This window comes from Pelecanus crispus, chromosome 1 (assembly GCF_030463565.1).
Source record: "Pelecanus crispus isolate bPelCri1 chromosome 1, bPelCri1.pri, whole genome shotgun sequence".
In the NCBI taxonomy this organism is placed as follows: domain Eukaryota; kingdom Metazoa; phylum Chordata; class Aves; order Pelecaniformes; family Pelecanidae; genus Pelecanus; species Pelecanus crispus.
In genome coordinates, this window is record NC_134643.1 from 200,046,501 (window position 1) to 200,060,163 (window position 13,663).

A 13,663-nucleotide genomic window follows, 5' to 3' on the forward strand; every position below is an offset into this window, starting at 1 on the left:
TCTGGACCCCAGACTGATACATGTTTTAAAAGCAACCCACCTAATGCTGTCGGGACATCAGCCCTGCAATCAGAAGTGCAGAAAAGGCCAAAGCAGAGTCAGTAGGGAATGAGATCTGGAGGTCCCAGTTAAACCCCCACTGCCTGCACTGCCCCAAGGCTGGTGAGACTTACTGTTCTTGATAGCCAGGAGAGCCAGCCTTGGTGTAACTGGGTAATGTCCATGGTGCAATCACACCTTCATTCACCCCAAATTGGCCATGTCAACTCAAGTCAAAGACAGCACCCATCTCTGGGCAGAGGTACTATGTTTGGGATTTCTTTTTTTTTCTCCAAAGTCAGCCCATTGTCTGATAGGTCTCTGTAAAAGGGTTAACACCAATGCATTCATCTTTTATAATTTCCCTTCTACTAGAACTTAGCAACAGTGACCACAAAAAATCCAAATGGCACCTCCATTGTCCTTCAGAAATATCATAACTGATAGATTTACTTTCTTATAAGGAACTTTTCTTTAAGATGTACTTAACTGAGGCTTTTAACAGTTCGTGTGACTCAAGGTTTTTTTGGCTTTCTTGTAACTAAGCCAGAATATTAAGGGTGAAAGTATTTCAAGCCTTCTCTTTAGCCCCAAGTGTTGCAGTGTCTGGTCCATAGCCTTCTTCAGCTGCTTTACCTGTTCCTCCTAATGGCAGCACGTTTTGAAGGCAATACTTTGCATAACTTACCAATGTTTTCTTTGACCCTGAATTTCCTTACTGGTTTTGGTTTATGTCTGAATCTTAACATTATTTTAATCTGCTACTGACAGAATGGCCTGAATTTTCTGCCTTTTCTGGGCTGATTCAGAATATTGAGGGAGCACCAGTGTGGGTGTATCTAACGTAAAATAGTAGTAGAAAATATTAGTATATGTAGTATTATATATAAGAATAGTATAAAATGCTAGCGTATGTTATTTTTTTATGTATCCACAGACACTATATAAAAGCTAAAGGAGCAAAATAAAACCCAGGGAATGCATGGGAAAGTCATTAATGATCTTATCTATGTAATGATAATAGCAAGGAGATGAGTTACACTGGGTGCTTAACAAAATCATCAATCCAGTCAATACTGGATTTTTAAAATACAGGTGTCTCTGTCACAGTTAAAAAAAAATCTGAATATCTTATTTGAAAACCATAGTTCCATCCTCTGTGTTTGGTTCCGAATTCCCATTACTGTGCATCTGTTGAGTTACTTACACCTGTCAGAAGTGGACACAGTACACTTTCAAGTCAAAAGTTACAGCCAGACGTCTTGACAATGGGACAAGGAAGTTGGAAATCAGGCTTGCTATCTGTAAAGTGCCATTTTTAATACCATAAAACCCTCTGTAAACTGAACATTGGTAAAAACAGGCAAACATCTAAACTCATTTAAAATCTCTTCCCCTGCTCTTTGACTAAGAAAACCACAACTGATCTACAAACTATAAATAAAATTCACCCATGCAAACAACTTGGCACTAAGTCTCTTCCACGTGTAATTGAAACCAGCTGAGGGATTGTGTCTCTAAAAAGGGGGGATGTCAAAGAGTAAACACAAACTTATACAGCAATATGAATTCAGCAGTTATACGTGTAGAATACTTGTCTTTGTATTCACTCACCAATACAGTACAAAGCATACATCAACTTGATTTGGTTTTCTTTCTTTTTTACTTTCATTTTAGCTAAATTCCATGCCAGAAGTTACATGGTGCGCTAAAGCACTGGCCTTTTGTATTTGGAGGTCTAGGTTCAAATCCACTCGATTAATTTGTCCCCTCGATGTGGTCATTTGCACGTCTCCAAATCACCGTGTAACTTGACTTAGTTATAGCTTGTGCCTGAGGGGCTAAAAATAACATGTGTCTTTCACTCCTGGACTGAGGTGCATTTCTAAGTTTGAAGTACTCCAAAAAGTGTCTTGAATCATGATTCAATCACACACATATATATATATATTTATATATATATATATAACCTGAGAAACCCATGGAAAAATTAAAAAAAGGTCAGACTGAAGGGCTGCCTGGCTCGTGCCACGAACATTGTTTAATGGTCATTTTTACAATAGGGAAATCTGCCATTACATATCTCAACATATCGAGGTCACTAGCCAGAAGCTTAAGGAAATAGGATAAAATTACCTAGGTGTGAACATTTAAATACATGCATACATATACAAGTATATAAAAGAATGCACTGGAAGAAAAATACCAATGTTTCAATACATATGTCCATGTAATTCCACACACTAAACAAAGCATCATGAAAATTGCAAACAAATTGCAAATACGCTCCTGCAGAATGAAAGCGAGTGAAGGGAAGGGTTTCTTAGATTAATGCGTGAACAGCTGCATCCCCAGTTCAGTCTCCTGGCTGGTATGAATAATGGATGGGCTAAGAGGCAAAATGCACAATAATGTTCTTTTATTAATGAAATGAATATATATCTATATTTGGTGGCCAGCAGTAAATTAAGACAAGTGAAAAGAAAACCAGTCACTGCTCGCATTCATAAAATGCATCAATCCAGTAATTACTGACCTGACAGAAAATATCACCCCACAGCTAAAATAAGGTGCTTCCCACTGCAAATCCAACGTATATATCAAAGCAGTTGTAGTTTTTGAATGTCTGTTCAGAAACACAGAGTTCAATGTTTTCCAAGAAAAAAGAATTTGCATGGCTCAGGAGTCCTGCAACATCAAGACATAGAAATCAGGAAGAAGACACTCCCTGTGGCAAAATCCTGGAAAAAATGCTAACTGCACCTTAGTATATAGGTGACAGAAACAATTATTTTAAAATAATGCTCCATTACTTCAAATTAAATGCATTTCCAAAAATGGCTTGTTAACCATTTGGTACCGGGTGTCAGGATTACTAAATGTTGTTGCAAAATACATTAGTGCTTAATGAAGTGCTTCAGAGCCATCAGCACCAAACTATTAGAGGCAATCCACTTATCTGCTGCTGGATAAGAAGCTCTACATTTCCTCATATGGATTGTAAGAGGACAGCTGCATATCTTAAATAAGAATGCTATCCTTACATTTTAGTTGCCATTACTATCATATAGTGCTCAAAGTTCTCACTCTCTCACCTCAAGCCAGGAAAAATGTCAAAATGTGATAATGAAAATCTGGGATTTGCAGCCCTGTGAAGCATAAGTGCACTTCAGATCCACTTATTATTTATTGAAAGAGTAGCTTCAAGTAGAAATGCCCTGGAAATCCATAATGGACTGGTTCATGCACCGGCGAACCACCCAGCTGAACAGTAGATGAAATAATAAATCTATTAAACCAAGGCAATGCGTATAAGAGGCCTTTGTTACAAAAACAGTAATAATAATGAAAAAGCTGATTTTTTTGGAATATGCCCACGTGCACAAGAGGGTACAGTAGGTGAAAACTGCACTTAAAAACACATGCAGTCATTACTCAAATGTATCTTACCATCTCCCCTGCATTCTAAAGCATTAATCTATCAAATTTTGAAATACTTTAGAGGTAAAAAATAACCGTGACCTCATTAAATGAAAACTAGCATTTGTGCAGAATGCAGAGTGTAATAGACACTGGAAGTGCAAAACGTCATCGTAACATTGGGCAGAAAAAGCCCGGTCTTGCAAGTTCTGTAAGGCTTGTGACTGCTCCATCTGTGGCCAGAACTGACCCATTTTGTGGTTCTGATGTGTGAAACATGGAATGTTAGAATATGACCTGTGTATTTTTGCTTTCAGTAGATAAATACTCCCTTCTTTAGCTCTCTGTGAGTTTATATATTTTTACTCAATAAGCTCTTTGGGTGAGAAAGGCTCTGAATGTCTCTCAGCCCAGGAGAGTAACCACAATAATGCCCCTGAGTCTACAAGCATGCTTTTATAATGAGCAATTAGATCAAATTCAAGGGAGACTTGGAATAAAAATGTAAAGAAAAACATAGTCTCAAAATATCTCAGGAAATTTCTGAACGGTTAGGAAGCCAGAAATATTTGGTCCTACAAACTACAGCATAGGGTACTGGATTAGGTGGTATCATCAGGTTTTTTTTGCTTAACATTTTTTATTAACAAGGCAGAAAGTGCCTTTACGTATATTTAAACAAATATATTTAAACAAAAGCACCCAAAGCTTCCCCCAAAAGAGTAGAAAAGTAGTATTGTGGGGTTTATTTTTTAAAGACATCTTTAAAATGATGTCCTGATATCTAATTATCTAGCTAGCTGGCAATTTCATAATTTTGTCCTGTAAAAAAGAAATATCCTAGGCTAAATTTCAAAAAGAATCTTTTATTCAGAAGTGTTCATTTCTGTGTAACTTATCTAATTTTAAATGCCTTCGGTTTTTGCATATACGTTTACCATTCTCATGTAGCAGATTTTAAAAATAAATTTTTATTTTAATACAAATATTTTTATTTATTTGGCCAGAAGTGTTTAACTTTCTCAGAGGAGAGTATCTATTACCACAGGATGATGGATGTGGTTTAAACTTTAAATAAATGCTAATTTCCTGTAAGCATAAAAAAATCTTTTAAATGGAAATCTGTATTTTATAGAATGGTAATATATGCCATTCTTTTCAATTTTCACACAGAATTACATACTGTACGCAGTATATTCACTGTGTGTAAAAGATCTAGGTATTCTTCTGTTTCACATTAAAAAATAATCAAACACTGAATTGGTTCAAGGCTAAGAAACATAGAACGCGTTGAAAATACTAATTAGATCTCTTAACCGAAACATTAGCAGTAAACAAAGAAATTCTCAGCAGATGAGAAGTGTTGGATTTTGCAGCAGTTATTATTTAAAATACAGGGATGAACTTATTGAAGTTAATTATTTTACCCCTTTAAGGTAGTGCTACGTAGGTTCTAGACACAAAAATAATAGTTCAGCAATTTAGCCTAACTAAATCCATTTGCTATAGTAGCTCTGTACTCTTGTCCATCTTTCTGTCTCTATTACATCATTATTGAATGCTGATTGCATTATTTTAGAGCAGGGATTGCTATAATGCTATTCTGCACCAGTATGATGGATTTAGTTTTCATTTTGTTCTCAAAAATATGTTGCCTATAAATACATCTCCCCTCTCCTATGAGGCTCACACTATAACTGGTAAATTTTCTAGAGAAATCAGTCATGTTTATCTCAAGAGAAAACAATAAATCCTTTGAAGCCGAATAACCTTTTGGCTGCGTTCTTTTAAATAGAGATTTTCATATTAGGGACAAATTTTACAAGCCTTAGCAGTTAAACCTATTCAGTTCTCAAAGTCGTCTTTGCCTCCAGTGCCATGATCAGATATTTGTTTGCATTTTGTATGTCATCTTACTAGCTACCTGCCTTTTCCCATTTTGCTTTTTCAAAAAAAATCATGGGCCGTGTTTTAAGAAGGCAGCCCTGCTTCAGAAGGCAGTTAACTAGGTGTCAAAGTGCTCTTGCTGAACCAAGGCCATCCTGTTGAACTTGTAATTTTGCAGCCATTTCAGGGACTGCAGTCTAAAACCGTGTAATCAATGAAACAGCAAAACCCAGTCTCATGCTTGAAACCAGTGGCCAGAGTTGGGCTGCCCTTACCTGGGTTGCAGTTTCTCCTTGTAAATGTGCCAGACAAAGCAGAAGAAAGGGTGTGGCTAGAAGTCACAGCCATCTTATTAAGACTTGCATTCTCAATAGTGGCAGAAACTGATCAAAATATAAAGACCATCAAGTAAACTTTGTTCTTCCCCATTTCTAGATACTCCAGATAGACCGAGATAAAATTAGTGGAGTATTTAATTCGCTAGACCTTGGTTAAGAGGAGGAGACAGGGTGGTCAGGCTAAACGGGTCTTTCCATCAGAGCTCTTCAGCATTCTCCCTAAGAACATCCATTGAGCGGCATGAGGAGGTGTCAAAGAGCTGGGTTAGCTCCCTTCGGTGTTTGTTTTTCTCTCTTGTCTGACAACTTCATCACAATCCATCTTTGTTAGCCAATTGCACTGACTTGAACATGGGTGAGTGTGTATCAGCCTTCATTAGGTCAAATCAAAGACAAGCGTACATCTCTGCCTTGCCTGTAGAAACAGATTTATACTTTGAGAAGGGTGGGGGGAAGGTCAGTTGGTATTTGGCTTGAAATTTGAATCTGTTAAAGGATGAAATTAATAGCATCCAGAAGTAGAACATATGGCATCCATATATATGGTACTGTATCTGCTTGATGATGTCACGCTACCTCTTAAGGTTTGGGAAATGCACTTTTTAAAGCATTTAGCTATGTTGTGGGCTAAACCTTTCAGACCTGCCCGAGACAGAACAGGTTTAATTTGGTCTGAACATTTATTGACCCTGGTATTTGCAGGCCACATAAAACCTCATGGTTTTCATTACCTTTGCATTTCACACACAGCCTAATTTCATTTATTCTTATTTTATGCCCCTGCCAGACCACCGCTCTTGATAAGGAGAGGCAGGTTTTCCGACGAAGACGCAACCAGGATGTGAGGGGACGTTATAAGGCACAGCAAGCTCCACCTGAACTCAACTCCGAATCGGAAGACTATTCACCAAGTTCATCCGAGACTGTTCGCTCGCCTAACTCACCCTTTTAATAAAACACTTTTACTCAAAAGTCTTGGCTTTAACCCTTTGAGACCCTGAAAATCCTCCAGACCTGTGTGAAATGATTACAGCTGATCTATCCAGCAGTAAACGCTGGCATGGTGGAACACAAAAGGGTGCTCACAGAATCTTTGTAAGAATAATTTCCTAATTGATTGAAATACTTGTTCTCTGTTTAGATTGCAACTTGCTGCTAATATGATCCTCAAAGGGTTAAGGCTATTTTGCTTTTTTATTTAAAGATAGAAGCAGTGAATGTTTTCATCAGTGAAGCTAGGAACTGCAGTATGTAATTTTAGCACATGTTAACCCTCTGAGTAAACAATCAAATCTTGACAACCCACATTAGGGCTTTATTCTGGCTTTTTTGCTTTTATACGCACATATCTTTTATAGTACCCTAAAGTTCCTTGGCTGTTTCTGGCCAAAACAATACCAAACGCACTATTGCTTTGGGGTTACAAATACAGGCTTTAAAAATGAAAATAAAACAGTATCTTCTACAGCAGCTCATTCTAAACCTGCATCATACTTCCACAGGGAGTGACTGTTGTTGGAGGATATTATGCAGGCTAAATGGGAATTTAAGTTTAGGGCAGCCTCATAGTTTACAGAAGATGACATAATGATGGCCACAAAAGGTTGCTTCCATATCATTTGCTGCTAATGACAATGCAGAGTCTTAGGAAATGGCTTAAGGACACGTTCTGTCATGTAATGGTATGTAATGATCTAGTTGAGAAGTTCCTGGTTCCTTTGCTTCACATTCAGAAATGTACAAGCATCCTCTCAGCATGACCTGATTATTCCTGGAGAGTGACTTTTAAAGATTAACATTGATGAGAATTACCCTTAAAATAGCTAGAGTATTTCTAAATCGGGGAAAATACAAGTCATTTAATATATATGTAAAGCCTAAACTGAATTAGCGAAAGTTTTGTCATAGAATGGAGAAACTAAAAATTATTAACCAGTTCTATTTGTAATATTTAATAAAATGGGCATTTACACAGAGTATACATATTTCTGGTTTGTTAAAACCTCTACACAGCATTATAGCATTTTATTTAACCATTATCCTAAAGCTGGCTTCCACAGAAATATTATGCTTTGTAGACTTTTGCTTCAGATGTGATAATTTGAAAGAAAAATTATTATAAAATCACTTGGAATTTCACTTGAACGAAAAAGGCAACTTCCCAAATCCTATTCTAAAATAAAAAACAACATTATGAAATTTATACTTTCTCTTACTGCTCAGATAAAATGGAAGTTTTCTCCTCTAAAGTTAAAATTTTCTCACAGAGTTTTTAAAAAGTCACATAAATGTGGTTTCCTCTCTCTCATTGCCCCTTTTCTCTCTTTCTTTCTCCCCTTTTCTTTCATATCACACAGCTAGAAACATTAATATGCTGCCCAAAAAGATATGCAGACTTTTCTGATCTTACTGGGAAGTAGAAATAATTTTTGGAGGAACAGGGCAAGTTGCCCACAGTGCTGTTTCCATTCCGACTTGTGTTTGCTCATGGAAATGTCCCTGCGAGCAGTTGTGGCAGTGGATGTGTACCTGCAGCTTGTTGATGTGCACCTGCAGCTTGTTGGAGCTAGCGTGATGCTCTTTTGCATTTCTAGTTGGAAGCGTCAGTTGAACCGTATTTCAAGAAATGTTGAAATTGTTTGGTTTCTCCATCCTTTAAAACGCATCTTTCAGTGTCTCAGTCATGAAAATTTATATATTACAAGCTCTGAAGATTTCAAATACAGGAATTTCATCTTATGAGTCTTCACACAAGTGGTACAAGTATTTCATACAGAATGCAGTTAATTTCACACGATGTTAATAATCTAGAAGTGAGACATCTAGTCAAAACTAGATCTCCAGACTTCCTTGGTAATACAGAGAGATAAGCATTTCCAGGTTTGATTCATCTCACCTGTCATGGGCACGCATTTTAGGCAGGACTCATGCTTTGATTGACCTATTGCTCTCACTCCATTGACTGTAGAAGGAACTGCTGGTGGAAGATTACATTGGACACCAAACTTGAGATCATTAATTTAGCAGAATGAACCTCACCCTAAGCCATCAGGAGACTCTGACCTCTGAACGTATGTCCATGGGCAGAAGGCCTGTGCGCGGCCTCAGTTACTCTGTGTGGAACCCAAGTGAAGCAAATAGGTGTCTTGTTGGAGAACACCACAGGGGCAAGAGATTAAAGGAAAAAGGAACTGCCATACAAAGTTCTCAGATTTTAGGGTTTTGGAAAGGGCTACGTCTGTGGCAAATCCTTGACCGTGGCAAATCCTTGACCATGCCCATCCAACCTAGAGTCACTGCAGAGAGCAGGCCCTTGGTAGACAGGGACAGCCACCACCATTGTGATGTTAAAGGCTGTAGTTTGATAAGATTTGGATAGGATGGGGATTATTTTTCCATGGGACCAAACCCTCATCCAAGGTAAATCCACCCCCTTGCCACTTACCTACATCAACTTACAGTGGATCAGGATCTGGCGCATATTTTTTCCAGCATTGCCCTTCCCACACCATATCACAGCCTTCCCTTTAGAAGAGATACAAGTCAACCATATAAATGCAAGACATACATTTGGTAATAAAAAAGTGTCCATTAATACCACATGCTCCTTGACTATTGGGAAAATTTGGCAGTCTTAAAGCAAAGGCTGATGTTCATTCTTCTTAATTAGAGAGGGAAGTCAGCAGAAAAAAAATGAATATAAAAATATGCTTCACCTTATGCATGAGAAATATTCAAAAACCCGTCTGGGATTTTCCTTTGCTTTGCTTTGGAATACAGGGTTATCATTAAAATAAGATGTTTGGCTCCTTCATCTTACACCATCTTGTACTACTTAAAATGTATGTAAAAATAATCCTAGATCCTGAAATCCCTACTCATCCCAACATCTTATATGTTTCTGATCTTTGGTTCATGTTTTATGAACATAACTATAAAAATATTTATTTTAAGTTATTTTTAGATCTGTGAGAGATTGGGTTTCACATTGCTGATAGCCTCTTTTTAGGCTTCAAGGAAAGGTATCTGAATATTTAAACTGTTTTAAAAGTGGTTTCCATGATGGTTTTAAATACATCCATATATATTTTTAAATATAACCATATATATGTATGGGTTCATGGAAATAATAACGGTTCAGGCTTGTTTGGCAGTTACTGCCCCTTTTCTTGTCTAACCTCTGAATTCCTGGGGGTAAGTGAAGACAGAATACGTGGCCCTAAAAATACCTGAAAGACCAGTGAAAAAAAGAAATCAAAGCTAACAGACTATTTCTAATGTGATAATCTGGGAGAGCACATAGCACACTGTGGTCATTTTACGGTAATACATAGCAGTCCTCCTGACTTCTTTCTTCATTTCCCTTTTGAATCATTGCATCTTATTGGTGCTAAATGTGACAACGATTTTTCTTTTTTTTAAATGCTTATTACATATACAAGGCCAACTTCCTCCCACACCAAGCCTACATAGTTAGCTGAGATGGATGGCAGTCGTGGTAGGCACCGTCTATCACCAAGGAGATGGAGAGAAGCACTTCAAAAGGGTGATTCGGGTCATCTAATACTTGGTCTCTGGAGATGCCTGTCGTTCTGATCTTCGTATTAAGAGAAGAGTAGAACAGGGTCACTTCCAGCTTAATTCCTCTCAATTAAATGTAAGTGGGGATAACATGGACTTCAAACTAAGTGCAATATTCTAGTGAACTTACGTGCAGTAAGCAAACTTTGATGTGAAAAGGTAGTACTGATAGGTGATAGCACGGGATTAGTTAAACAATACTGAGCTGGGTGTTGTCTCATTGAGATGTAGCCATCTAAGAGTTAAGCATCTAATCTAGGGCAATCATCTCAACTTCCCTTATAGTTGCTAGAGACTGGCTTCTCTAGTGGATAATTAAAATTCTAGGATGGATGAATAGCTCACTAGATAAGGTGCCTAGCCCAAATATATTTAGAACATGATTTATTAAGTAATGACATATAAATTAATATTTCTATAAGTTACAATTTTCATAGCATTAATGTACAAAAAATCCAGAATACTATGGTTCTACTCAGAGGGTTAACAGAAAAGCACTAGGCATGCTGATTACATTGGTGTATCCAAACTGCTTTGCTTTTTTAGCCAGTGTTTGCTGATTTTTTCAGAAAATTCTTGAAAAATTTCAAGTTTGAAATAATTTAAGTGTTGTTGTTTAAGGAATTTCTATAACCAAATTAATCTTATTTTTAGCTTAACTTATCACAGGAATAATATGTATCATTGATGCAGTGTAAGTCTGTAGTTATCAATTTTATTAATTCCACAAGTGATTCCAGAAATCTCTCTTTTTTTAAGTACTTACTATAGAGCTTACAATGGTGGCATAGGTGACTGAGACTGTCTTTCTTATTGGTAAACAAACAATATTGTAATTTCAAGAAAGTCCTAAGAATCAGCTTTTCAGTTTGGTAGTGTACTAGTTAGGGGAAAGCTATCTCATGACATGCATTGTGTAAATCATCTTTGTAGATGAAGATTGTTCATATTAATGAACACATTCTTTTTCCTTGACATTGTAGCAGAAACTGTTTACTTGTTAATGAACAACCAATACATTAATTTGCTTCAGACTGTTAGAGGGGAAAGTGAGATTCCAGTCATTGACAATGTTATTGCTTTACAGTAGCCCTCATCTAATTTAAATGTGGTGCATACTACAATAAGCAAAGCCAAACCTGTGAATAAACTCCTGAAAAAGCCTGGTGGGTCTTTATTCAGTTGGGTGCTCACATACAGTAGCATGTGGCAGCAGGAAGGCTTTCAAGAATTGTCGAAATGAAAGCGATATATCCACAAATAAGAGCTAAATTGCAATCCTTTCCCTATGGGGCATATATGTTTAAAAAGAAAAAAAAAAGAAAAGAAAAGAAAAATTGGCGCAGAGGTTTGCAGTGCGACTATATTACCACAGGGCAAGTACATTAAATCATTGTTATTTGCTAGCCTGGGGTATATGTTAGAAAATGGCACCTTTTTTATTTAGTTTAGATTGTGGGTAGGGAGAGCTTTCCTAATATTATTTCAGTGCCTGCTAGTGCTGCCATGGTTAAGGCTGTGTTAGTCTTTCCATTATAAACTCTTAGTCTCAAAGATTTTTAATTTGATTGTAAAAATTTGCTTCAGGCAGAAACTTGGCATACAATTTTTCAGCTTACAGTGATTCTTTTCCTAAAATATGAGGGAAATCGGCTTGACCTCTTCGACATTTATTTTCTAAGTGTACACAAACATTCACACACACACACACACAAATGGGAGCGGCTTCAACAAAGGCTGTTTTATGCAGCTCATTTCAGATGTGTTACATTTCCAGGCATATCTCGCAGGTCTTAACTACAAAGGTGACAGCTCAGAACTTTTGGGCATTTTGAAAACCAGGGAGAAAACTCAGAGAAAACTTGATCAAGAGCAAAAATGTTCCACATGTGGGAGAGTTTTATTTCAACGTGACAAGCATTTAAAGTTTGCGCAGTAACGGGTATGTATATACGCCCTGCTGAGTGCTCATGTAATTCCTAAACCCATTAGTTTAAGTCATTCCACATAGCAAATGCTAAATGTGAATATGCTGAATTTTCCTGTAAGACTGGGAGAAGAAGCAGTTTCGTCTTGTATTTTAGAGTAGCACCATGGACAAAGCTGACATTACACCAGCCAAAAGGGTCTATGAAGAGAAGAATCGCAGGAACATGTTTTCTCTTAAGGGGAAAAAAATTGTCTGAATAAGACAGGGTTGAAAGCTCACACTGAATAAGAGAGGTATTAAAAGCAGTTTAAAAAGTATAAGTATGGAATCATTTGAAAACTATAAAAGTGCAAGGGAGCCACTCAATGTAATGAATCCATGTGCGGAGCCAATCAGCTACTAATCTGGAGCAAATTTACAGCTACAAACAGGCATAATTAATATACAACTCAAACACACCCAGCAGCAGATGGAAGTGAAATCCTAGTTCTTTTAGCAAACATAATGCAGACCTCTTCCTCATATATTCACTAAACGAGACCGTGTGTAGCTGTTTGAAGTAGTGTTACATACAGGCTAGTGGGGAAAGTGTTTAAAAAATGACTGTAAATTAATTCTTTTTAATACCAATTCAGCATGCTTCTACCTTAATGGGTCCTTTTGGGAAATGACAGCTTTCAAAAAGGGATGTCTATGCCTTTTATACTTGTCTGCATATATACTTGGATAGCCCATGCCAAAAAGCTTCCATAAGAACTGAGTTGCCATATTGAGGCTTCATATTACCTGCAGTTTTCTGCAGCTGCGGCCAAAGGAAGGAACAAAACATCCAGAAAATAAAGAGTTCATGGAATGACACACTTGTAACAGAGATGTCTTCCTAATCCTTCTTAGTGATTAACTTGAGGCATGAACCACAGAGCTCAGTCATTTCCAAAAGTGTTCAGCCTACCTAAGTGGGTGGGGAGGGGACACCGGACAGAGTTGTGCCGTTTCTTGGCATCCATCTGCCCGGGTACCCAGCACCTACAGAAAGGTCCAGCTGCCCTGCCAGCAGCGCTGCACATTTTGTCAAGCCATGAGTAAAGATCAGGTTGGGAAAATAACTGTTTACGCTAAATAACAGAGCTAGAAAAAAGTATATGGGTAGAAATTAGCCGTGACATATTTAGACTGGCATTTGGAAGATGGTTTCCAACCAAATGATCAAACAGATTTTAGAGGATTTTTTTTTTCCAATACAACCATTGGAGCCAAGAAACTCCAACTGATTTTCAGGTGGAACTTGATCTGTTGATGAGAAACTTTCTTCTTGAGGTGTTTCTGATGTGTCCTAGTATGCGTGCGTTTCCTGTGTAGGAAGACATTGGACTCAGAAACCCAGAAGATATTTTGTATTTCTATGTTCCTAACAGATTTTAAAGCTAGTGATGAGACTTAGTCGTACACATCTAATTTTACGTGTCTG

The 13,663-nt window shown here is 37.4% G+C and overlaps 1 protein-coding gene across 2 annotated transcripts in view; it reads left to right on the top strand.

The window, feature by feature from the left end:
• DCLK1 (doublecortin like kinase 1) overlaps positions 1-6,636 on the top strand; it is a 253,897-nt gene extending 247,261 nt beyond the window's left edge. The window contains exon 16 of one of the 2 annotated variants that reach the window (XM_075709376.1): positions 6,472-6,636. In XM_075709376.1, coding sequence (XP_075565491.1) covers positions 6,472-6,636 — 165 coding nt within the window. The remainder of the gene's footprint in view (positions 1-6,471) is intronic. The other variant, XM_075709381.1, reaches the window with a different exon arrangement.
• Positions 6,637-13,663: the final 7,027 nt, after the last annotated feature.